The sequence below is a fragment of the Balaenoptera acutorostrata genome, chromosome 3 (assembly GCF_949987535.1).
Source record: "Balaenoptera acutorostrata chromosome 3, mBalAcu1.1, whole genome shotgun sequence".
Taxonomy (NCBI): Eukaryota; Metazoa; Chordata; class Mammalia; order Artiodactyla; family Balaenopteridae; genus Balaenoptera; species Balaenoptera acutorostrata.
Window position 1 is genome coordinate 81,110,478 of NC_080066.1, and position 26,483 is coordinate 81,136,960.

At 38.6% G+C, this 26,483-nt stretch overlaps 1 protein-coding gene across 6 annotated transcripts in view; it reads left to right on the forward strand.

Annotated features, from left to right (window-relative positions):
- Positions 1–26,483, forward strand: part of NEDD4 (NEDD4 E3 ubiquitin protein ligase) — a 153,311-nt gene that overhangs the window by 124,291 nt on the left and 2,537 nt on the right. For 5 of the 6 annotated variants that reach the window (XM_057542378.1, XM_057542377.1, XM_057542373.1 and 2 more), the window contains 13 exons: positions 228–457; positions 1,200–1,321; positions 1,412–1,482; positions 8,773–8,868; positions 9,230–9,303; positions 9,589–9,649; positions 10,549–10,608; positions 10,694–10,801; positions 11,459–11,555; positions 19,169–19,241; positions 19,932–23,283; positions 25,282–25,413; positions 25,554–25,651. In XM_057542378.1, coding sequence (XP_057398361.1) covers positions 228–457; positions 1,200–1,321; positions 1,412–1,482; positions 8,773–8,868; positions 9,230–9,303; positions 9,589–9,649; positions 10,549–10,608; positions 10,694–10,801; positions 11,459–11,555; positions 19,169–19,241; positions 19,932–20,034 — 1,095 coding nt within the window. In that variant the 3' untranslated portion in view covers positions 20,035–23,283; positions 25,282–25,413; positions 25,554–25,651. Of the gene's footprint in view, positions 1–227; positions 458–1,199; positions 1,322–1,411; positions 1,483–8,772; positions 8,869–9,229; positions 9,304–9,588; positions 9,650–10,548; positions 10,609–10,693; positions 10,802–11,458; positions 11,556–19,168; positions 19,242–19,931; positions 25,053–25,281; positions 25,414–25,553; positions 25,652–26,483 lie in introns of those variants that run through there. The other variant, XM_007194932.2, reaches the window with a different exon arrangement.

Below are 26,483 nucleotides of genomic sequence, written 5' to 3' on the forward strand. Positions count from 1 at the left end.
TCTTCAGATGTGAAAATCAGAAATCTATGTTATTAAGTGACTAGAGAAAATGCATGAGTTCTTTCATACTGTGGAGGAAATACAGACAATATACCTAGTCCTGTTTTCCCTGAAAAAGGATCTTGGGCACAGGGTAGAATACAATGAATTTTATAACGTGCATGAGAGAAATGTGTCGTCTTGTTGAATTGATTTAAACCATTAGTCTCTCTTCTCTGGGTTTTCAGAATGACATTCCAAACAAATTTGAAATGAAACTTCGCCGTGCAACTGTCCTTGAGGACTCTTACAGGAGAATTATGGGGGTCAAGAGAGCAGACTTCCTCAAGGCTAGACTGTGGATTGAGTTTGATGGCGAAAAGGGACTAGATTATGGAGGAGTCGCCAGAGAATGGTTCTTTCTGATTTCGAAGGAAATGTTTAACCCTTATTATGGGTTGTTTGAATATTCTGCTACGTAAGTACCTTTACAATGACTGTATACAGAAAGAAAATCACTGTTTTGAAAGTAACAGAGTGATATGATGCAAGGAAAATGTACATCACAATGTGTCAGAAAAGGGAGACTGTAACTAATGTTGTTTCAGAAATAACTTTTTAAAATTGTGGTGAAATATACATAACATAAAATTTACCATTTTTATCATTTTCAGTATATAGTTCAGTGGCATTAAGTACAATACATTCATTGTTGTGTAACCATCACCACCATCCATCTGCAGAACTTTTTCATCATCCCAAACTGAAACTCCGTACCCTTTAAACACTATCTCCCCCATTCCCTGGCATTAACCATTCTACTTTCTGTCTCTATGAATGTGACTCTTGTCAGTACCTCATATAAGTAGAATCATACAGTATTTGTCTTTTTGTAACTGACTTCATTAGCATAATGTCTTCAAGGTTTTATCCATGTAGCAGCATGTGGTAGAATTTCCTTCTTTTTGAAGGCTATATAATATCCTGTTATGTGTATATACCACATTTTGTTTATCCATTTATCTTTCAATAACATTTTGGATTGTGTCCACCTTTTGACCAAAATGACTATTTTTAAAACCATTAAATCCAATGGTCTAATATGGTTCTAACAGAGGTAAACAACTCTGAAAAGAGGGAGATGATTTACAGTTATTTGTCATATTAAAATTTTTGTGTGAAATACAGAAAGGAACATTTAAATGTGGTTATCTTTACAGGGATAATTACACCCTACAGATAAATCCCAACTCTGGATTGTGTAATGAAGATCACCTCTCTTACTTCAAGTTTATTGGCCGGGTAGCTGGGATGGCAGTTTATCATGGCAAACTGTTGGATGGTTAGTATTAAGCATAAAACTTTTTTTTAATGTAATTATCTGATTTCTTTCACTTGGTAATCATTTTGAATATATTTGATTTTTTACAAGGCTTTTTCATCCGACCATTTTACAAGATGATGCTGCACAAGCCAATAACACTTCATGATATGGAATCAGTGGTATGTCTTTTTCACTTATAAAGTATGATATAACAGGCAACTGAATATTTTACAGGCTTACCTTTTAATAATGAAAAAAATCAATAGATGTTCCACAATACAAATGAACATTTTCCCCAACATTTTATTATGAAAATTTTCTAACATACAATGAAATTGAAAAAATTTTACAATGGCTATGTGCGTATCCACCACCCAGATTCCACAATTGGCTTTTTATCTATACTCACTTGTCCACACCCCCATCCGTCAATCCATCTTGTTTTTTGATGCATTTCAAAGAAAGTTGCATATATCAGTAAACGTCTCCCTAAATACTTCAACGTGTTATACATCAATTTTATGCATCTCTTGCATCAGTATTTGAATTGTGATTATTTGTGATGAATGGCATATGTTTTCAAAATGGCAGTCCAAAAGCAAGGCCTTGAGATTAAGCTACTACAAAGAAACAGAAACCCGATAAAAAGATTGGCTTGCAGGAGAGCACCAGAATCACAACTAACTGCTGAACAAGCATCAACAGGAAGACACTGGAACTCACCAAAAAAGATACCCCACATCCAAAGACAAAGGAGAAGCCGTAATGAGACAGTAGGAGGGGCACAATCACAATAAAATCAAATCCCATAACTGCTGGGTGGGTGACTCACAAACTGGAGAACATTTATACCACAGAAGTCCACCCACTGGAGTGAAGGTTCTGAGCCCTACGTCAGGCTTCCCAACCTGGGGGTCCAGCAACGGGAGGAGGAATTCCTAGAGAATCACACTTTGAAGGCTAGTGGGATCTGATTGCAGGACTTTGACAGGACTGGGGTAAACAGAGACTCCACTCTTGGAGGGCACACACAAGTAGTTTGTGCATTGGGACCCAGGGGAAGGAGCAGTGACCCCATAGGAGACTGAACCAGACCTACCTGCTAGTGTTGGAGGGCCTCCTGCAGAGGTGGGGGATGGCTGTGTCTCACCGTGAGGACAAGGACACTGGCAGCAGAAGATCTGGGAAGTACTCCTTGGCATGAGAGCTCTCCCAGAGTCCACCATTAGCCCCACCAAAGAGCCCGGGTAGGCTCCAGTGCTGGGTCGCCTCAGGCCAAACAACCAACAGGGACGGAACCCAGCCCCACCCATCAGCAGACAAGCAGATTAAAGTTCTACTGAGCTCTGCCCACCAGAGCAACAGCCAGCTCTACCCACCACCAGTCCCTCCCATCAGGAAACTTGTACAAGCCTCTTAGATAGCCTCATCCACCAGAGGGCAGACAGCAGAAGCAAGAAGAACTACAATCCTGCAGCCTGTGGAACAAAAACTACATTCACTGAAAGATAGACAAGATGAAAAGGCAGAGGGCTATGTACCAGATAGAGGAACAAGATAAAACCCCAGAAAATGAACTGGAGATAGGAAACCTTCCGGAAAAAGAATTCAGAATAATGATAGTGAAGATGATCCAGGACCTTGGAAAAAGAATGGAGGCAAAGAACGAGAAGATGCAAGAAATGTTTAACAAAGAACTAGAAGAATTAAAGAACAAAAACCGAGAAGAATTAAAGAACAAACAAAACAGAGATGAACAATACAATAACTGAAATGAAAAATACACTAGAAGGAATCAATAGCACAATAACTGAGGGAGAAGAACGGATAAGTGACCTGGAAGACAGAATGTTGGAATTCACTGCTGCGGAACAGAATAAAGAAAAAAGAATGAAAAGAAATGAAGACAGCCTAAGAGACCTCTGGGACAACATTAAATGCAACAACATTTGCATTATAGGGGTCCCAGAAGGAGAAGAGAGAGAGAAAGGACCAGAGAAAATATTTGAAGAGATTATAGTCGAAAACTTCCCTAACATGGGAAAGGAAATAGCCACACAAGTCCAGGAAGCACAGAGAGTCCCAGGCAGAATAAACCAAAGGAGAAACATGCTGAGACACATAGTAATCAAATTGGCAAAAATTAAAGACACAGAAAAACTATTGAAAGCAACAAGGGAAAAACGACAAATAACATACAAGGGAACGCCCATAAGGTTAACAGCTGATTTCTCAGCAGAAACTGTACAAGCCAGAAGGGAGTGGCATGATACACTTAAAGTGATGAAAGGGAAGAACCTACAACCAAGATTACTCTACCCGGCAAGGATCTCAGTCAGATTCAATGGAGAAATCAAAAGCTTTACAGACAAGCAAAAGCTAAGAGAATTCAGCACCACCAAACCAGCTCTACAACAAATGCTAAAGGAACTTCTCTAAGTGGGAAACACAAGAGAAGACAAGGACCTACAAAAACAAACTCATAACAATTAAGAAAATGGTCATAGGAACATACATATTAATAATTACCTTAAACGTGAATGGATTAAATGCTCCAGCCAAAAGACACAGGCTCGCTGAATGCATACAAAAACAAGACCCATCTATATGCTGTCTACAAGAGACCCACTTCAGACCTAGGGACACATACAGACTGAAAGTGAGGGGATGGAAAAAGATAATCCCTACAAATGGAAATCAAAAGAAAGCTGGAGTAGCAATACTCATATCAGATAAAATAGACTTTAAAACAAAGAATGTTACAAGAGACAAGGAAGGACACTACATAATGATCAAGGGATCAATCCAAGAAGAAGATATAACAATTATAAATATATATGCACCCAACACAGGAGCACCTCAATACATAAGGCAACTGCTAACAGCTATAAAAGGAAATCGACAGTAACACAATAATAGTGGGGGACTTTAACACCTCACTTACACCAATGGACAGATCATCCAAACAGAACATTAATAAGGAAACACAAGCTTTAAATGACACAATAGACCAGATAGATTTAATTGATATTTATAGGACATGCCACCCAAAAACAGCAGATTACACTTTCTTCTCAAGTGTGCATGGACCATTCTCCAGGATAGATCACACCTTGGATCACAAATCAAACCTCAGTAAATTCAAGAAAACTGAAATCATATCAAGCATCTTTTCTGACCACAGCACTATCAGATTAGAAATCAATTACAGGGGAAAAAAACGTAAAAATCACAAACACATGGAGGCTAAACAATACGTTACTAAATAACCAAGAGATCACTGAAGAAATAAAAGAGGAAATCAAAAAATACCTAGAGACAAATGACAACGAAAATATGACGATCCAAAACCTATGGGATGCAGCAAAAGCAGTTTTAAAAGGGAAGTTTATAGCTATACAGCCTACCTCAAGAAACAAGAAAAATCTCAAATAAACAATCTAACCTTACACCTAAAGGAACTAGACAAAGAAGAACAAACAAAACCCAAAATTTGCAGAAGGAAACAAATCATAAAGAGCAGAGCAGAAATAAATGAAATAGAAACAAAGAAAACAATAGCAGAGATCAATAAAACTAAAAGCTGGTTCTTTGAGAAGATAAACAGAATTGATAAACCATTAGCCAGACTCATCAAGAAAAAGATGGAGAGGACTCAAATCAAGAAATGAAAAAGGAGAAGTTACAACAGACACTGCAGAAATACAAAGCATTCTAAGAGACTACTACAAACAACTCTATGCCAATAAAATGGACAACCTGGAAGAAATGGACAAGTTCTTAGAAAAGTAGAACCTTCCAAGACTGAACCAGGAAGAAATAGAAAATATGAACAGACCAATCACAAGTAATAAAATTGAAACTGTGATTTTAAATCTTCCAACAAAAAAAGTTCAGGCCCAGACGGCTTCACAGGTGAATTCTATCAAACATTTAGAGAAGAGCTAACACCCATCCTTCTCAAACGCTTCCAAAAAATTTCAGAGGAAGGAACACTCCCAAACTCATTCTACGAGGCCACCATCATCCTGATACCAAAACCAGACAAAGATACTCAAAAAAAGAAAATTACAGACCAGTAAAACTGATGAATATAGATGCAAAAATCCTCAACAAAATACTAGCAAACAGAATCCAACAACACATTAAAAGGATCATACACCATGATCAAGTGGGATTTATCCCAGGGATGCAAGGATTCTTCAATATATGCAAATCAATCAATGTGATACACTGTATTAACAAATTGAAGGATAAAAACCATATGATCATCTCAATAGATGCAGAAAAAGCTTTTGACAGAATTCAACATCCATTTATGATAAAAACTCTCCAGAAAGTGGGCATAGAGGGAACCTACCTCAACATAATAAAGGCCATATATGACAAACCTACAGCAAACATCATTCTCAATGGTGAAACACTGAAAGCATTTCCTCTAAGATCAGGAACAAGACAAGCATGTCCACTCTTGCCACTATTATTCAACATAGTTTTGGAAGTCCTAGCCACGGCAATCAGAGGAGAAAAAGAAATAAAAGGAATACAAATTGGAAAAGAAGAAGTGAAACTGTCACTGTTTGCAGATGACATGATACTATACATAGGGAATCCTAAAGGTGCCACCAGAAAACTATTAGAGCTAATCAATGAATTTGGTAAAGTTGCAGGATACAAAATTAATGCACAGAAATCTCTTGCATTCCTATACACTAATGATGAAAAATCTGAAAGAGAAATTAAGGAAACACACCCATTTACCATTGCAACAAAAAGAATAAAATACCTAGGAATAAACCTACCTAAGGAGACAAAAGAGCTGTATGCAGAAAACTATAAGACTGTTGAAAGAAATTAAAGATGATACAAACAGATGGAGAGATCTACCATGTTCTTGGATTGGAAGAATCAACATTGTGAAAATGACTATACTACCCAAAGCAATCTACAGATTCAATGCAATCCCTATCAAATTACCAGTGGAATTTTTTACACAACTAGAACAAAATATCTTAAAATTTGTATGGAGACACAGAAGACCTCGAATAGCCAAAGCAGTCTTGAGGGAAAAAAACGGAGCTGGAGGAATCAGACTCCTGGACTTCAGACTATACTACAAAGCTACAGTAATCAAGAGAGTATGATACTGGCACAAAAACAGAAATATAGATCAATGGAACAGGATAGAAAGCCCAGAGATAAACCCACACACCTATGGTCAACTAGTCTATGACAAAGGAGGCAAGGATATACAATGGAGAAAAGACAGTCTTCAATAAGTGGTGCTGGGAAAACTGGACAGCTACATGTAAAGGAATGAAATTAGAACACTCCGTAACATCATACACCAAAATAAACTCAAAATGGATTCAAGACCTAAATGTAAGGCTGGACACTATAAAACTCTTAGAGGAAAACATAGGAAGAATGCTCTTTGACATAAATCACAGCAAGATCCTTTTTGATCCACCTCCTAGAGTAATGGAAATAAAAACAAAAATAAACAAATGGGACCTTATGAAATTTAAAAGCTTTTGCAAAGCAAAGGAAACTACAAACAAGATGAAAAGACAACCCTTAGAATAGAAGAAAATATTTCCAAATGAATCAACAGAGAAAGGATTAATCTCCAAAATATATAAACAGCTCATGCAGCTCAATATTAAAAAAACAAACAATCCAATCAAAAAATGGGCAGAAGACCTAAATAGACATTTCTCCAAAGAAGACATACAGATGGCCAAGAAGCACATGAAAAGTTGCTCAACATCTCTAATTATTAGAGAAGTGCAAATCAAGACTACAATGAGGGGCTTCCCTGGTGGCGCAGTGGTTGGGGGCCTGCCTGCCAATGCAGGGGACGCGGGTTCCGTCCCTGGCCCGGGAGGATCCCACATGCCACGGAGCGGCTGGGCCCGTGCGCCACAGCTGCTGGGCCTGCGCTCTGGAGCCCGTGCTCCACAACAGAAAGAGAGGTCGCCACAGTGAGAAGCCCGTGCACCGCAACAGAGAGTGGCCCCCGCTCGCCGCAACTGGAGAAAGCCCGTGCACAGCAACGAGGACCCAACACAGCCAAAAATAAATAAATAAATAAATTTATAAAAATAAAAAAAAAAAAAAGACTACAATGAGGTATCACCTCACACCAGTTAGAATGGGCATCATCAGAAAATCTACAAACAACAAATGCTGGAGAGGGTGTGGGGAAAAGGGAACCCTCTTGCACTGTTGGTGGGAATGTAAATTGATATAGGCAGTATGGAGAACAGTATGGAGGTTCCTTAAAAAACTAAAAATAGAATTACCATATGACCCAGCAATCCCACTACTGGGCATATACCCAGAGAAAACCATAATTCAAAAAGACACATGCACCCCAATGTTCACTGCAGCACAATTTACAATAGCCAGGACATGGAAGCAACCTAAATGCCCATCGACAGACGAATGGATAAAGAAGATGTGGTACATATATACAATGGAATATTACTCAGCCATAACAAGGAACGAAATTGGGTCATTTGTAGAGACATGGATGAATCTAGAGACTGTCATACAGAGTGAAGTAAGTCAGAAAGAGAAAAACAAATATCGTATATTAACGCATATATGTGGAACCTAGAAAAATGGTACAGTTGAACCGGTTTGCAGGGCAGAAATTGAGACACAGATGTAGAGAACAAACGTATGGACACCAAGGGGGGAAAGTGGGGGGTGGGTGGTGGTGTGATGAATTGGGAGATTGGGATTGACATGTATACACTGATATGTATAAAATGGATAACTAATAACAACCTGCTGTATAAAAAAAATAAATAAAATTTAAAAATTAAAAAAAGAAACAGAAATCCAAGGATTAAATCCTTGACTATAACTTTGTAACCTACACTGAATAGCATCACACAGTGTGTGAACACATGGATTCCAAGACCTCGTCCGTGTTACCAAGTCCCATTTTTGTGACACATTATTCGTGTGAACAGTATAATTCTTCTTAAATCATAAAATTGCACAGTTATTGGCATTGGTTAACTGAAGTTTTGTATTTAATTTGAGATTTTTCTTCCACTTAGGCCAGGTATAAATAACAGCCTCCTCAGACCTGCTTAAACACTTCAAACACAGTCTCACCGGCCATGTGAAACAGGTGTTGAGTGCTCCTGAGTATCCATGGCAGTTAGGATTCATGTCAAAACTGACCCTTTAACTGGATAATAAAGTCTGTACCTCCACTACTTCCAAACAGAGAAAGACTTCGAAACTTTTAAGCAGGCACCACGCTATTGATATATGCACTTATACTTACTGGTCATTCAACTCTTTGTAATACTTGTGTGTGTGTGTAAAAGATGTCCAACTGACCTTTTCATCTTTTGTCCAATTATTCAGACCCTCAGCATACTGTCTCTGCAGATTCAGGTATCTTCTTTGTATATACAAATTTTAAATATGCAATCTTTCCCACTTAGGATAGTGAGTATTACAATTCACTAAGATGGATTCTTGAAAACGATCCAACAGAACTGGACCTCAGGTTTGTCATAGATGAAGAACTTTTTGGACAGGTTTGTAAATTTTGATTAATTAAAATGGTACATAAATTGTGGAACTTTAGAACTTAAGTTTAATAACTTAAGTGAAATGTTATAACTTAAGTTTAGATGTTAAATAATGCATATACTCAACATATTTCTGCACTCTATTTTTAAATTTATTTTCCAGTAACGAAAGCTGTCTCTCAGAAAGAATTTCTGCTTCTTTAACATTGGACTCATTCCATATTTATTTTAGTAAAACTAATATTTCAAGTTTTCTTAGCTTTTGAATGGATTTAATTTAAAACACCAGGTTTCTGGTATAACTATCATATGTATACTTAATTTTTTTCACTAAAATAACATATCAAGGTATCATGCTTAATTTTAGACCCATCAACATGAGTTGAAAAACGGCGGATCAGAAATAGTCGTCACCAATAAGAACAAAAAGGAATATATTTAGTAAGTATTTTGTTGTAAGTATTTTACTCTATTTAGTAAATTCTTTGTTGGAAATAATTTTATACTTCTTTCTGGGAAGACTCTTTGTACCTTCTTTCTCTTACCCCAGAGTCAGAGCCTCAATGTTCTTTTTTTCTTTCTGTAACCATGTCATATTACTCACTCATGTTCAGTTTTTGCCTTGGGCTTAGCTAGTCTTTATTTTTTGTTTCTAACCAGAATACATGTACCTTAACAGTTTTTCTTGTTTCCTGTGAAAAAGATGAAATGTTTTGTTTCTTTTAGTCTTGTAATACAATGGCGATTTGTAAACCGAATCCAGAAGCAAATGGCTGCTTTTAAAGAGGTATTTATTTTGTTTCCTCTTCTATAATTTCAAAGTACAGTCCGTAAGTTTTAAATATTGGTCCTTATCATGTCAGAGAAAAAGTAGTATATGACTTTTTTAAACCATTTTAAATTAATTTTCATACTGACAAAATAGTAAATGAATAGATGTTGAGTTAAAACGCAATCATTCAAGAAATCCATGTGGGCTTCCCTGGTGGCGCAGTGGTTGAGAATCCGCCTGCCAATGCAGGGGACACGGGTTCGAGCCCTGGTCTGGGAGGATCCCACATGCCGCGGAGCAGCTGGGCCCGTGAGCCACAATTACTGAGCCTGCGCGTCTGGAGCCTGTGCTCCGCAACAAGAGAGGCCGCGATGGTGAGAGGCCCGCGCACCGCGATGAAGAGTGGCCCCCGCTTGCCGCAACTAGAGAAAGCCCTCGCACAGAAATGAAGACCCAACACAGCCATAAATAAATAAATTAAAAAAAAAAAAAGAGTGAGCTAGTAAAGGTTTAGTGATGACATCCTTGAGGAAGCAGATGAAGCACAGAGAGGAAGTGGTCCCTCTCTCCACAGCAGTGGGGAGGAGGCCCTCGTGGATGTTGGTGCTGGTTGGTACATGGGGATGCAGAAGGTTGAGGGAATTCCATCCTGCAGAATTGCCTCTATTTTCTCTCTCAAGTAGAAATTATCTGCTGTAAAGAAGGGGTGACATGGAGGAGGAGGAGACTTAAAAATTGTGGGGAAGTTTTAAAATAGCCACTTTGAGGAATCAGTGAGAGAACAGACATGTATACTTTCTTGCCAACACTGAAATGTCAGTTAAGAGCCCATGAATGTGTAGTGGAAGAAGACGAAGTATGGGATTGTCCATTGACCCCACTGACCAGGGTTTTAAATATATTCTTTCTACTAGGGATTTTTTGAACTGATACCACAGGATCTTATCAAAATTTTTGATGAAAATGAACTAGAGGTAAGAAATATTGTTCTTATCTTAAAACAGGACTTTTGTTCCAATTATTTTTCATGTCTACAGTTTGACATTTCTTATTACGTAGCTTCTGATGTGTGGCTTGGGAGATGTCGATGTGAATGACTGGAGAGAACACACAAAGTACAAAAATGGCTACAGTGTAAATCATCAAGTCATCCAGTGGTTTTGGAAGGTAATGGAAAGCTTCTATTTTCATAAATTACTTTTCAGTAGATTCAATCATATTTAACTATACTAGTGGATCAAATAGAGATAAGACAAAAAATATATATAGCCCTGCCAAAATTATCTTTGATTTTGTACTGTATACGTTTACCTTCTGGATATGGTTCCAACCTCCATACATATTTTTAGATAAGTAAAATGTGCAGAATGTAGTAAGTGGTAGTGACAGCTGAGATAGGCACTTGATTCCTTACTAAAGTTGGGACTCTTCAAGGGAACTTGTAATCACCTGCAGTTGTATTCTCTGGGACTCCTGCATGGCTCCTTGGAATGCGATTTTCCATCTTATACAGAAATGTGTATGCTACTCAATAATACCAGTAAATAACAATTTTTTTAAAAGCCATGAGTCACACCTGAGAGGAAATTTTGTCACTTTATTAGGCTATAATCCCACTCTAAAGAGTTACCATGTAGCCTTGGAAATGAAGTTCCAAGAACTTCATGAACCACCCATAAGCACAACTTGAACTAAAAGAAACATGCAAATTTCATTAAGTGATCATTAATGCTCTAACTAAATTCTGATAGCATATTTTTCAGGATAGTTTTGTTACCGGATTTTTCCAGTGATGTTCCTAAGTGCTGCTTTTATCTTTTGCAGGCTGTTGTAATGATGGACTCAGAAAAAAGAATACGGTTACTTCAGTTTGTCACTGGTACATCCCGCGTGCCTATGAATGGGTTTGCTGAACTGTATGGTAAGGATTTCCGTAGATCATTAAAAGATGGAGCTTATGCCAGTTGTCTTCTTCATGGCTGACTAGTCTTCAGGCTTCTATCATTTATACAAATATTTAGCTTAATTAAAAAAATTAAGATTTTAAAATGATTATAATTAGATACACTGAAGTAGGTCAAAATATATGTACACCTTCTAATCAGATAGCAAAGGAGAAAACTGGAAACATGAAATGACTCAAGTTACTGCCCATTCTTGAATTTTAAATTTGATTCCCACCCTGCATTCCATTACAGAAAAAGCACTGCCTGCAGTGTGATGGTTTAGGGCAGGCAGCGTGTAAAGTTCCACAGGGTGTTAATAAGCGTACAACAAAACACAGAGAGTATCATAGTAGTATACATTTGGGGGAAAGAACGGACCAAATGAAGTTAAATATTCTGTTTATTGGAATGACATTTACTTGCTTTTAAAGATACCAAGAAGAACAAATCTTTCAGAGAGTATAGCCAAGATTGGAGCCCTACTGTCCCCTCCTTGGTAAACCTGGTTTCCTTGTTAAGCTTCATTTATATCTGTTTGCAGAACCTGTCAAGCAGCTGCCACTTCTCCACCTAGAGTAACCATTCCCAGTAGGAAGGCTGAGACAAGAGCTTTGCTGCTCACCAATGTGCTCACTGGAAAGACAAATCCAATTAAGCAGGGCAAACACCCCTTCCATCTCTAGATCCACTGCCCTCTTTTAGGCAGCCCAGGCCTACAGCCATCCACTGATATCATGAATTTTTTGGAATTTGGGGGAGATATCCCACACACAGGTCCAGAGTTATTAGTGTTAGAATATAAATTCAAATTCTTAAGGGTTTACAAAAGAAGTAGAAGTTGCTTCATAATGTTAATATTACAGTACAGTATTATCTAGCCAATAAAAAGTATGTTACATTTTTTTAACATCTTTATTGGAGTATAATTCCTTTACAATGTTGTGTTAGTTTCTGCTGTATGACAAAGTGAATCAGCTATACATATGCATATATCCCCATATCCCCTCCCTCTTGCGTCTCCCTCCCACCCTCCCTATCCCACCCCTCTAGGTGGTCACAAAGCACTGAGCTGATCTCCCTGTGCTATGCGGCTGCTTCCCACTAGCTATGTATTTTACATTTGGTAGTGTATGTATGTCTGTGCTACTCTCTCACTTCGTCCCAGCTTACCCTTCCCCCTCACCAAGTCCTCAAGTCCATTCTCTACGTCTGCATCTTTATTCCTGTCCTGCCCCTAGGTTCTTCAGAACCTTTTTTTTTTTTTAGATTCCATGTATATCTGTTAGCATACAGTATTTGTTTTTCTCTTTCTGACTTACTTCACTCTGTATGACAGACTCTAGGTCCATTCACCCCACTACAAATAAATCAATTTTGTTTCTTTTTATGGCTGAGTAATATTCCATTGTATATATGTGCCACATCTTCTCTATCCATTCATCCGATGATGGACACTTAGGTTGCTTCCATGTCCTGGCTATTGTAAATAGTGCTGCAGTGAACATTGTGGTACATGACTCTTTTTAAATTATGGTTTTCTCAGGGTATATGCCCAGTAGTGGGATTGCTGGGTCATATGGTAATTCTATTTTTAATTTTTTAAGGAACTTCCATACGGTTCTTCAAAGTGGCTGTATCAATTTACATTCCCACCAACAGTGCAAGGGGGTTCCCTTTTCTCCACACCCTCTCCAGCATTTATTGTTTGTAGATTTTTTGATGATGGCCATTCTGACTGGTGTGAGGTGATACCTCATCGTAGTTTTGATTTGCATTTCTCTAATGATTAGTGATGTAGAGCATCCTTTCATGTGTTTGTTGGCAATGTGTATATCTTCTCTGGAGAAATGTCTATTTAGGTCTTCTGCCCATTTTTGGATTGGGTTTTTTTTTTTTTTTGATATTGAGCTGCATGAGCTGCTTGTATATTTTGGAGATTAATCCTTTGTCAGTTGCTTCGTTTGCAAATATTTTCTCCCATTCTGAGGGTTGTCTTTTCATCTTGTTTATGGTTTCCTTTGCTGTGCAAAAGCTTTTAAGTTTCATTAGGTCCCATTTGTTTATTTTTGTTTTTATTTCCCTTTCCCTAGGAGGTGGGTCACAAAGGATCTTGCTGTGATTTATGTCATAGAGTGTTCTACCTATGTTCTCCTCTAAGAGTTTTATAGTGTCTGGCCTTAAATTTAGGTCTTTAATCCATTTTGAGTTTATTGTTTTGTATGATGTTACAGAGTGTTCTAATTTCATTCTTTTACATGTAGCTGTCCAGTTTTCCCAGCACCACTTATTGAAGAGGCTGTCTTTTCTCCATTGTATACTCTTGCCTCCTTTATGAAAGATAAGGTGACCATATGTGTGTGGGTTTATCTCTGGGCTTTCTATCCTGTTCCATTGATCTGTATTTCTGTTTTTGTGTCAGTATCATACTGTCTTGATTACTGTAGCTTTGTAGTATAGTCGGAAGTCAGGGAGCCTAATTCCTCCAGCTCCGTTTTTCTTTCTCAGGATTGCTTTGGCTATTCGGGGTCTTTTGTGTTTCCATACAGATTGTGACATTTTTTGTTCTAGTTCTCTGAAAAATGCCATTGGTAGTTTGATGGAGATTGCACTGAATCTGTACATTGCTTTGGATAGTAGAGTCATTTTCACAATGTTGACTCTTCCCATCCAAGAACATGGTATATCTCACCATCTGTTTTTATCATCTTTAATTTCTTTCATCAGTGTCTTATAGTTTTCTGCATACAGGTCTTTTGTCTCCTTAGGTAGGTTTATTCCTAGGTATTTTATGCTTTTTGTTGCAATGGTAAATGGGCGTGTTTCCTTGATTTCTCTTTCAGATTTTTCATCATTAATGTATAGGAATGCAAGAGATGTCTGTGCATTAATTTTGTATCCTGCTACTTTACCAAATTCATTGATTAGCTCTAGTAGTTTTCTGGTAGCATCTTTAGGATTCTCTATGTATAGTACCATGTCATCTGCAAACAGTGACAGTTTCACTTCTTCTTTTTCAATTTGTATTCCTTTTATTTCTTTTTCTCCTCTGATTGCCATGGCTAGGACTTCCAAAACTATGTTGAATAATAGTGGCAAGAGTGGACATTCTTTTCTTGTTCCTGATCTTAGAGGAAATGGTTTCAGTTTTTCACCATTGAGAATGATGTTTGCTGTAGGTTTGTCATATATGGCCTTTATTATGTTGAGGTAGGTTCCCTCTATGCCCACTTTCTGGAGAGTTTTTATCATTAATGGGTGTTGAATTTTGTCGAAAGCTTTCTTTGCATCTATTGAGATGATCATATGTTTTTTATCCTTCAATTTGTTATTATGGTGTATCACACTGATTGATTTGCATATATTGAAAAGTCCTTGCATCCCTGGGATAAACCCCACTTGATCATGGTGTATGATCCTTTTAATGAGTTGTTGGATTCTGTTTGCTAGTATTTTGTTGAGGATTTTTGCATCTATATTCATCAGTGATACTGGTCTGTAATTTTCTTTTTTTGAGTATCTTTGTCTGGTTTTGGTGTCAGAGAGATGGTGGCCTCATAGAATGAGTTTGGGAGTGTTCCTTCCTCTGCAATTTTTTGGAAGCGTTTGAGAAGGATGGGTGTTAGCTCTTCTCTAAATGTTTGGTAGAATTCACCTGTGAAGCCATCTGGTCCTGGGCTTTTGTTTGTTGGAAGATTTTTAATCATAGTTTCAATTTCAGTGCTTGTGATTGGTCTGTTTCTATTTTCTATTTCTTCCTGGTTCAGTCTCAGAAGGTTGTGCTTTTCTAAAAATTTGTCCATTTCTTCCAGGTTGTCCATTTTATTGGCATATACTTGCTTGTAGTAATCTCTCATGATCCTTTGTATTTCTGCAGTGTCAGTTGTTACTTCTCCTCTTTCATTTTTAATTCTGTGTCTGTAGTGGTTTATCAATTTTGTTTATCTTCTCAAAGAACCAGCTTTTAGTTTTATTGATCTTTGCTATTGTTTCCTTCATTTCTTTTTCATTTATTTCTGATCTGGTCTTTATGATTTCTTTCCTTCTGCTAACTTTGTGGGGTTTTTTGTTCTTCTTTCTCTAATTGCTTTAGGTGTAAGGTTAGGTTATTTATTTGAGATGTTTCTTGTTTCTTGAGGTAGGATTGTATTGCTATAAACTTCTCTCTTAGAACTGCTTTTGCTGCATCCCATAGGTTTTGGGTCGTCGTGTTTTCATTGTCATTTGTTTATAGATATTTTTTGATTTCCTCTTTGATTTCTTCAGTGATCTCTTGGTTATTTAGTAGAGTACTGATTAGTCTCCATGTATTGTATTTTTTACCATTTTTTTCCTGTAATTGATATCTAGTCCTATAGTGTTGTGGTCGGAAAAGATACTTGATACGATTTCAATTTTCTTAAATTTACCAAGGCTTGATTTGTGACCCAAGATATGATCTATCCTGAAGTATGTTCCATGAGTACTTGAGAAGGAAGTGTATTCTGTTGTTTTGGGGTGGAATGTCCTATAAATATCAATTAAGTCCATCTTGTTTAATGTGTCATTTAAAGCTTGTGTTTCCTTATTTATTTTCATTTTGGATCATCTGTCCGTTGGTGAAAGTGGGGTGTTAAAGTCCCCTAATATTATTGTGTTACTGTCAATTTCCCCTTTTATGGTTGTTAGCATTTGCCCTATGTATTGAGGTGCTCCTATGTTGGGTGCATAAATATTTACAATTGTTGTATTATCTTCTTGGGTTGATCCCTTGATCATTATGTATTGTCCTTCTTTGTCTCTTGTAATAGTCTTTATTTTAAAGTCTATTCTATCTGATATGAGAATTGCTACTCCAGCTTTCTTTTGATTTCCATTTGCATGAAATATCTTTTTCCATCCCCTCACTGTCAGTCTGTACATGTCCCTAGGTCTGAAGTGGGTCTCTTGTAAGCAGCATATATACGGGTGTTGTTTTTGTATCCATTCAGCCAGTCTTTGTCTTTTGGTTGGAACATTTAATTCATTTACATTTAAGGTAATTATTGATATGTATGTTCCTGTTACCATTTTCTTAATTGTTTTGGGTTTGTTATTGTAGGTCTTTTCCTTCTCTTGTGTTTCCTGCCTAGAGAAGTTCCTTTAGCATTTGTTGTAGTGCTGAATTCTCTTAGCTTTTGCTTGTCTGTAAAGGTTTTAATTTCTCCTTCGAATCTGAATGAGATCCTTGCTGGGTAGAGTAATCTTGGTTGTAGGCTTTTCCCTTTCATCACTTTAAATATGTCCTGCCACACCCTTCTGGCTTGCAGAGTGTCTGCTGAAGGATCAGCTGTTAACCTTATGGGGATTCCCCTGTATGTTATTTGTTGCTTTTCCCTTGCTGGTTTTAATATTTTTTCTTTGTGTTTAATTTTTAATAGTTTGATTAATATGTGTCTTGGCGTGTTTCTCCTTGGATTTATCCTGTATGGGACTCTCTGCACTTCCTGGACTTGACTGAGTATTTCCTTTCCCATATTAGCGAAGTCTTCAACTATAATCTCTTCAAATACTTTCTCAGTCCCTTTCTTTTTCTCTTCTTCTTCTGTGACCCCTATATTTCGAATGTTGGTGTGTTTAATGTTGTCCCAGAGGTCTCTGAGACGGTCCTCAATTCTTTTCATTCTTTTTTCTTTATTCTGCTCTGCGGTAGTTATTTCCACTGTTTTATCTTCCAGGTCACTTATCCTTTCTTCTACCTCAGTTATTCTGCTATTGATTCCTTCTAGAGAATTTTTAATTTCATTTGTTGTGTTGTTCATCATTGTTTGTTTGCTCTTTAGTTCTTCTAGGTCCTTGTTAAACGTTTCTTGTATTTTCTCCATTCTATTCCCAAGGTTTTGGATCATCTTTACTTTCATTACTCTGAATTCTTTTTCGGGTAGACGCCTATTTCCTCTTCATTTGTTTGGTCTGGTGGGTTTTTACCTTGCTCCTTCATCTGCTGTGTATTTCTCTGTCTTCTCATTTTGCTTAACTTACTGTGTTTGGGGTTCACAGGCTGCAGGTTCATAGTTCCCATTGTTTTTGGTGTCTGACCCCAGTGGGTAAGGTTGGTTCAGTGGGTTGTGTAGGCTTCCTGGTGGAGGGGACTGGTGCCTGTGTTCTGGTGGATGAGGCTGGATCTTGTCTTTCTGGTGGGCAGGACCACATCCAGTGGTGTGTTTTGGGGTGTCTGTGAACTTATTGTGATTTTAGGCAGCCTCTCTGGTAATGGGTGGGGTTGTGTTCCTGTCTTGCTAGTTGTTTGGCTTGGGGTGTCCAGCACTGGAGCTTGCTGGTTGTTGAGGGGAGCTGGGTCTTAGCGTTGAGATAGAGATCTCTGGGAGAGCTCTCACCAATTGATATTACGAGGGGCCGGAAGGTCTCTTGTGGACCAATGTCCTGAACTCGGCTCTCCCACCTCAGAGGCTCAGGCCTGACACCTGGCCGGAGCACCAAGATCCTGGGTCATCCTGGAGAAGATGGACTGAAGCCAGGAGAAAGCTAGATGATGGGAGACCTGTCAGAAGGCTTGTTTGGTGAAATCAGGCAAAGGATGGTGACATTCTGTACCCAGGCTCTACTCGCGAAGGGGAAAGGGGTGCCTCGGGAAGCCAAGTGCGAACTTCCACGCAAAAGTATGTTACATTGATATTGGTTGACTTACAGGAAGTTTTCCGGATGGATTGTTTAGGTGAGAGAATCAAGAGGAAGGGAAATATGATTCCATGCTATGGAAAACACAGTGACAAAAGTACTGAAATTTTAACTGTATGGATAATTGTGATGGGTGATGTGTGAAAAGCAATGCTTTTCGAGAAAAGAGTAATATGGAAAATTTAGGTATTTTTAGTGCTGCTTCTGACAATTATCCTCACACACACATATTTGGATATGAGTCTAAGACATGGAGAGAAGTATGGAAGGTGTCTCATCGTGTTGTCAGCATTGATGACCTGGGAGGTTGGAGGATGTTGAGAATTGGAGGAGGAAGAACTAAGCAAAAACTCCAAAGGAAAAAAAAAAGTTTCTAAGAATGTGCATAATAAGAGGAAAATGTAGCATGTATAACATGATCCCATGCACATAAAATCCTATATAGATGCACATGCACAAAAAGATTCATGATAGGATGTTTACTCAGATTTAATGGTGGAATTTCAGGTGATTTTTACATCTTTCATTATATAATCTCACTGCAAAAAAAAATAAAGCAATAGAGACAAAATAATCAGAAAAAGCTGTTTTCAGTGGGACTCAAAAACGCACATTTTCTATGTACCTATGACAGAGGCAGTATATGGAAATGCAGGGCTAGGAAACAGCAAAAGTCCCGTCAGACACACAACCCCCACCCCCTGCCCCAGGGCAGAGTGATACTGTGGTCCCAAATGCACTGATAGAAGAGGAGTCTTCGTTTCATGGCTGGACAGTAAAGTCATCAGGCCCAGGACAATATTATTTCTTTTGAGTTTAAAGAAACTAGATGTTCTCTGTGTGTTTAAGTTCTGCATTGGCAAAAGTGAGTTGTGAAATGCCCAGAAATTCCTGTAAGACTAATTGAAACCAAAGCAACTCTTCTTCCTTGTAGGCTCAAACGGACCACAGTCATTTACAGTTGAGCAGTGGGGCACCCCTGAGAAGCTGCCAAGAGCTCATACGTGGTAAGCAGTTTCTCTGAACCTAGAGAACAAGTCCCCAGAGACAGAAGGCCCTCTAACATTCTGGGTATGGAAGGTCTAGTTCCCTCTGTGCTGTGTTGGTGGCAGATATGGAGGGGGAGGGGGGAGAGGAGAGGAGGAGGAGGACCGGGAGACAGCGACACCAACCCAGGAACAGCTGTTTCTTTACTGGGCAGGCCTGAAGACCAGGTAGCTGAACATTGGAGAGACCCATCTAAACTTTTGACCAGGGGACATCCCTGGCGGTCCAGTGGTTAAGATTCGGTGCTTCCAGTGCAGGGGGCACGGGTTCAATCCCTGGTCAGGGAACTAAGATCCCAGATGCCACACGGTACAGCCAAAAAAAAAAAAAAAAGGTAAACTGTTGACCATATCTTGCTTCCATCACATGAATGATGAGCCATCCCAAGAAGGACTAGAACATTCCGTTTTGAAGATTCAAATGACAGGAGCCCAGACATTTGGAGATCAGGGTGGAGGTGAGAGGTCACCACCAAGAATTCATGGGGAGAGTCCACACCTAGAATTCCATCCTAAACATTCCTTCTCCCTGAGGAGAAAAGGTCTTTTCGTGTGGTTGAAACATAGCATGCATAGCTGCACCATGAATAGTTTGCCCTGGGAACTCGCTTTGTAGTGTCTTCAATAACCAGCCCCTCTCTGTTCTTTCAGCTTTAATCGCTTGGACTTGCCACCGTATGAGTCATTTGAAGAATTATGGGATAAACTTCAGATGGCCATTGAGAACACTCAGGGTTTTGATGGCGTTGATTAGATTACAAGTAACAATCTATGGTGTTTTACTCCCGCTTTTTTATAAGCAAAATCTTGACTTAAAATTTTCCAGGGAACTACTAACCCTTGGCCATTGATGCTTCCCAGATATTGGAGAAAATCACGTCAAAGAATTAGAAGAAGTAGTATGACAACTTTTCCATTATTTCATTCACTTATATAAGGTGTTGCTTTTACGCAGTTGTTTTGTTCTACCTTGAATTCACCCTCTAGGATATAAGTCCTGTGTGCCTGAAATCGTGAGTTTTGTCCTTGATATTTACCTCTTTTACAGTATTTGCCAGGCAGTTTCTTAAACTACTGAAATTATAACTGTGAAATATTTGTGATAAGTGTCATGTGTGAAAAGTTTGATGCTTTTTGAGAAGGAAACTGAAATTGGGGAAAAAAACTTTAATATTGAGTACACTACAATATACTCAGTGCTGCCTGCAGCTAGTTATTATTTTGTAGACCTGCCTACTGCACGTTACTGCCCAGATTTTTGGAAAAATCTTAGAAAGTATGTTACCTATATTTTTAGTCAACTGATTCACTTGCAAAAAGCTGTTTACTTCTTCGTTTTAAAAAGCATTTGGCTTTTGTTAATATGCGGTTTTACTAAGCAAGGTGGTTCATAAGACGTGAAGCAAATTCAAATTTGCGAAGGGTTAAAGGTATTAACGCCTCCCTCTTGCCTGTACATCCTTATGGTTCATTGGTAGAATCATCACTCTTTACTGTGTTAGTTTAGTTAAAAGAATTCCTTCTTCAAACTAAAGCTTGACAAAGCAGTATTCCTAAATAAGCCTTGAAGAACTAAGTTAAATGTATAACACTTGCCTTTACTAGTCATTCTTTACTCTTGCACAATTATGTAGTAAATATATGTTTACAGGGTTTATTATGTTTACAGATTAAGCTAATCTCTGCAGTTGCATTTTTATATTTTTAGTATTTCACTTTAGTCAAAAAAAACCAAATAATTTGTTAAAAATAACCAAAGAATAGTTATAATGCATAATTTGTATTAAATTACCCTATTTCTTATGCTTTTTTAAAAACCTGTTTACTATGAAAATGTTTTGCTATAAATCCAAAACTCTTTAGGCAAAATGCTACAGATAGACTCCGACTTTAGCCAAACTGAAGTACATAAAAATCCTGTGCATGCATTCAGTGAAGGTTTACTGAATGCCTGCGAGGTGCATAGCTCTGTCTAGGCCCTGGGGTAAAGGTTGTCAGCTTCAAAGAGATCTAGCTGAGTCCCCATCCTCAAGGAACTTAGAGATGTGTAAAGGAATTTTCAAACAATCAAAAGTCAGGGTGAGCAGAATAAGGCAAAAGGGAAAGTGTTCCAGTGCACCTGCAAACATAAGTGTGCCAAGACTGTATTTATATATTTTATACCTACATTGGAATGATTATATAGAAAATGCTCTTGCAAAAAGATAAAGCTATTTCTCAATATGGTATCTTTGTGATTTAGGGGTAATTGTAAATATATGTTATTAATCTTCTTAAATACATACATATATATATATATATATATGCATATTCTGAGAGTTGTAAGAAGTGCATCTGGCTCTTGGTTAAAGTTTGTTGGGGTCTAACACAATGGGTACCATTCAGCACCTGGTAGGGATCTCCCATGTGACAGAGGCAAAACCACTTTCCAAACAGCACATCAGCAACTCAGCTTAGGGAGAGTAATTCACAGATCTGTGTACCCTGTGTCTTATCTTCACCTTGCTAACTAGCATTCAGGGGAGACCACCAGGTGTAGCCCTAATTTTATCACTTACCAAATGTTTAAACTGAAGCAGCATACTTCACCTCTCTGGGCTCCTGGTTCTTCACCTGTCAAAGGAAAATAATCATGCGCACTCTCATTGTCATGTAAGATTATCGTAAATTCCAGAAAGATGCTTTGTAAAGTATCATACGATCAGGAGGTGCTTTGTGCTGACCATCAGATTTTGTCAAATCAGGTGTGAACACGAACTACACTCCCAAAGAAAAATCTCTTCATTTAAAAATAAAATGACTGCTGACAGACAAGGAAGTAGGAACATCTCTGATATTGAATATATACAGATATACATATGCATGTTTATCTGTACTTGGATCTTACCATCAGAATTCATTTTCTCCACATGAGCAAAGTAGTATTAATATGGGCCAATGCATTTTGGAATGTTCTCATTATGTAGAACTGAATGTGAAAACTATTTTTGTTAAAACAAGATTTTACCACATGACTGTTTAAATATCGCTTCTGTGAAATACAGCAGATATCAGAGCCTGAGAAAATATAAAGCTTGCTTTTCGTCCGACTCATTCACTTGGATGATTCTGTGACTCAGATAAAACAGGGTGTTAAAGAGACCAGACACTCCCACCAGCCCCCAGCCACAGACCATCACCTCCCATGTGTGCACTGATGGTCCAAAAGGAACCTGTATCAAGCAACACAGCCCCTCATCCCAGATAGCAAAGTTTCTCAAATGCATTCTACGGCTGGAAGTAAATAGGGTCATTTATGTAAAGCAAGGACGTCGGGTTTTTTTTAGAATTATAAGCACATAGTTTTAGCCTATTATTTTCTCTGTAATCAAACAAATTTTAACAGACATAAAATTGTGCTACAAATGCATTTCATCCTAATTTAAATGGTTATTTGTTTTCATTTTTTATTTATAATGCTGAAATTATTCCAGAGAATTATCAAGTTAAACAATTCGTTTGGATTATAAGCCACTTGACATTGTTGTTTAAAATCTTCTCATATGGGAAAAAGATATCAAGATTAATGTATCAAAATTTATTGCATACTTTAAAATATAAAACCATTTTTTAAAATCTTGATGCCACAAATAAAGTTCTATTCTAGTAAAAACAGAAACTGTGATTCATTTTCAGATAGAAATGTTTCCTAGCCATTATCCTTGGCCAATAGCTCCTCATCTAGTTCTCTGCAGCAACACGTGGAATTCTCAAGACAACCTTGAATTTATAGCAGGTTACCTAGCATGATTATAAACTCTTAACCACAGAGAATCTCCATTTTACAAACAGGTCCTGTTCCCAAAATCTGGTTGTTAGTAAATTATCCAGAAGATGATATAATTATAAAGTTAAAAATGGACTGGATTTCAGACTTGCTGTTGTTCATTCCAGAGGCCAGCCACGGAACCTATTTATAACATTGTTTCTATGTGAAAAGGAATTCCCAAGTGTTACTTCAGAAGTAAGTATCTTTTCATCCTTCCTCTGAACTCCTGGAAGTTTCCCAGTTAGAAGGGAATCCAACACCCTCACCCCCAGTCAGCCCTAGGAAGGTGCTGTTCCAGCCCTGTTTCTGCCAAAATCCAGACTGTAGTTGTAATCTGTGGGGTCCAGACGCCTGCCTTCCCCGCTTCCACCCTTCCAGTGCTCACCAGCTCGGGCAGTAGCTAGCCGGCACCGTGCCTCCCCATACAGGAAGTCCTTGCTTTGCTGTCCAGCAGGGCAGGCACATTCCTTTTTATAAAGGATATTATACTAAGTGTTAGAATCGCAGGACCTCACTCTGAATAGTGGGCTTCAGTAGATTTGTGTGTATTTTTCTTGAGCGTTAAAGAATATCGGTAAATTAGCGGCCTGTTTCGGTTCCGCCAGTCTCTTCTTCTGCAATCCATCCTATGCAGTCCGTCCATCCCACACCAGTGTTTCCTTTCTCATATACAAATCTGATCAGGTTACTCCGCCAAAAACGCTCTGAAAGCTCCCCAGAGCCAGAAGGAAGAAGCCCAAACCCGTTGGCGTGAAATGCAGTCTGTCCCCAGCTTAATGCATGAGTTCCACCTTCCATCATACCCCACTCAGGCACCCTGCCCTCCACCCAAACCAGGCCTCCCTCCAGTCCCTAATCACTGAAAACTTCTCTGCACCTGCTTATGTCCACTTGCAAAATCACTCCTCCTCTTGGAGCAGTGGAAGGGTGCTGTGGCCTAGCATTTGGTACCTAGTAGCATGAATGGGATCGTATTGCTATGCTTTGTTTACATAATTCTCGCCTACAAACTTGGGCAGCTGGAAAACAGGGACTTCTTTGTATACATTTTTAATATGTTCATTTTCCAACACATAAATACAATATGAGTATTGTTTGTGTATAGACCCAGTGCACATGTATCGAGCACCTACAGCGTCCCTGACCCTGTGCAGTAATATGCAGGAGGCCCTGTGTTTAGGGCGATGATGGGAACTGTGAAAATACACATGCAGAGAAGGAGCTTGACGGAGATCCTGTAGAGCACCAGGGTCTGCAGTAAACACTTTACGTGGGTCCCATTTAATCTTCATAAAAACTCAGTGAGGCAGGTTTTATAGGCTCAAAAAGGACAAGTAATTCACCTGAGGCCACACAGCATATAAACTCAGTGGATTATGAACCACAACAAAAAAAAAGAAAGCTATAGAATCCAATCAGCAAATTACCAAGGTGTATTCATTTTCTATTGCTGCATAACAAATGACCACAAAGCTAGCAGCTCAAATCAACACCCATTTATCATCTCACAGTTCAGTCAGTCAGTAACTCCACATGGAATCTAAAATATGACACAAATGGACTTATCTATGAAACAGAAACAGACTCACAGACATAGAGAACAGACTTGTGGTTGCCAAGGGGTAGGTGGGGGAGGGATGGATTGGGAATTTGGGATTCGCAGATGCAAACTATTATATATAGAATGGATAAACAACAAGGTCCTACTGTATAGCACAGGGAACTATATTCAATATCCTATGATGAATCATAATGGAAAACAATGTGAAAAAGAGTGTATGTATATGTATAACTGAATCACTTTGCTGTTTAGCAGTAATTAACAGAACATTGTAAATCAACTCTACTTGAATAAAATTAATTTAAAAATTAAAAAAAAAAGAAATCCACATGGGCTCAGCTGGCTTCTCTACTTAGGGCCTCACAGGCCAAAACCAAGGTGTCAACCAACCAAACTCTTACCTGCTTCAGTGATTCTTCAGTTGTTGACAGAATCCAGTTCCTTGTGGCTAGAGTTCTGAGGTCCCCATTTTCTTGCTGGCTGTCATCTGGGGACCAGTCTAAGCTTCTACAGGCCACATACATTTCTCATCACTTGGCCGCTCCAGCTCCAGGCCAGCAATGGTGTGTGGAATCCTTTTCATGCTTAGAACCTCCCTGATGCCTCCTTTTGCCATCCTCTTCTGCCACCAGGTGGAGAAAATTCTCACTTTCCAAGGCTCACTTGACCAGTCCCACCTCTGTCATCTCCCCTTTTGAAGTCGACTGTGCTGTAGGCATAACACAGTCGCGGGAGTGAGATCTTATCACATTCACGGATTGCAGGTATTGGGGCCTTGAGCTTTTGGGCCATTTGTAGAAATTCCACTTCCCACAGAACCTAAAAGTAAAGGGTGGCAAAGGGTTATGGAGATGCGGCTTGAAAAAACACTTAAATGTATCCAATTTTATATTTCGTGGTTCAGGGTTCCATTCTTTGCCAATGAAAAGCCTGATAAATGAATGGTACTATCAGCCGGTGGATTCATCTTCAGCAGCTGTGAATTCACGAATCACTACTCAGGTTTGTGGTTTTCTCCGTGGCATCAAGGTTGAATTGGCCTGAAATTAGATTCAACTCATCCTTCGAAGCTCCCTTATTATAGAAAGAGAACTAGATCATCGCTGCTCTTTTTATTTGTTTGAAAGATTGGTATTCCTTCCAATGAAGTTATGTTCAGGATAATGACGTGGGTGCAAATCAAAACAGAGCCGAAAGCAAAGAAAGCCATTCACAGCCCGGAGTTGCTGATCATTTGCTGGCTCTCAGTCTCCAGAGAGAAGGGGAGGGGCGGGGAGGGCCTCTGGAGGCCCTGAGCGAGCACGCAACTCTGGAGCAGGGTGTTCTCCTTGGGAAGGTAACCAGAGATTAAAGCCATAACTGTAGGCTGTTGAGGATGCTCAATTCATTGTTCAGATCCTGATTTAAGTTCTCTTATGAAAAATAATTACTATCAAGGCAAACCCCATACCTTCCTAAGAGTTGTTTTTCTTTAACACATATATTTTATACATGAGAAACTCAAGCATATTCTCTCCAATCAGTAAGAGGTAATGAACACAGTGAGCTAAGGATAATCTGTTTAAACAAACAGGATTTTCATGGATGCTAGACTCGAAAACACGATCCAGATCAATGACATGGTTAATACTCAGTCACTGTGCATTAGCCCAAGGATAAACTTCCAGACTTGAAGACAATGAAATAGCTCCAACGGGATGACCAAATGCTCAATGATAAAGGGGGAGTAGCCAACTAGCTTTGCTTTTTCAGTATTGCTATGTGTTGTAATGTTGTAATGCTTGTGGAAAAATGTTGATGTTGTGTGGTTTTAAGCTACAAGGAATTCAGTAAT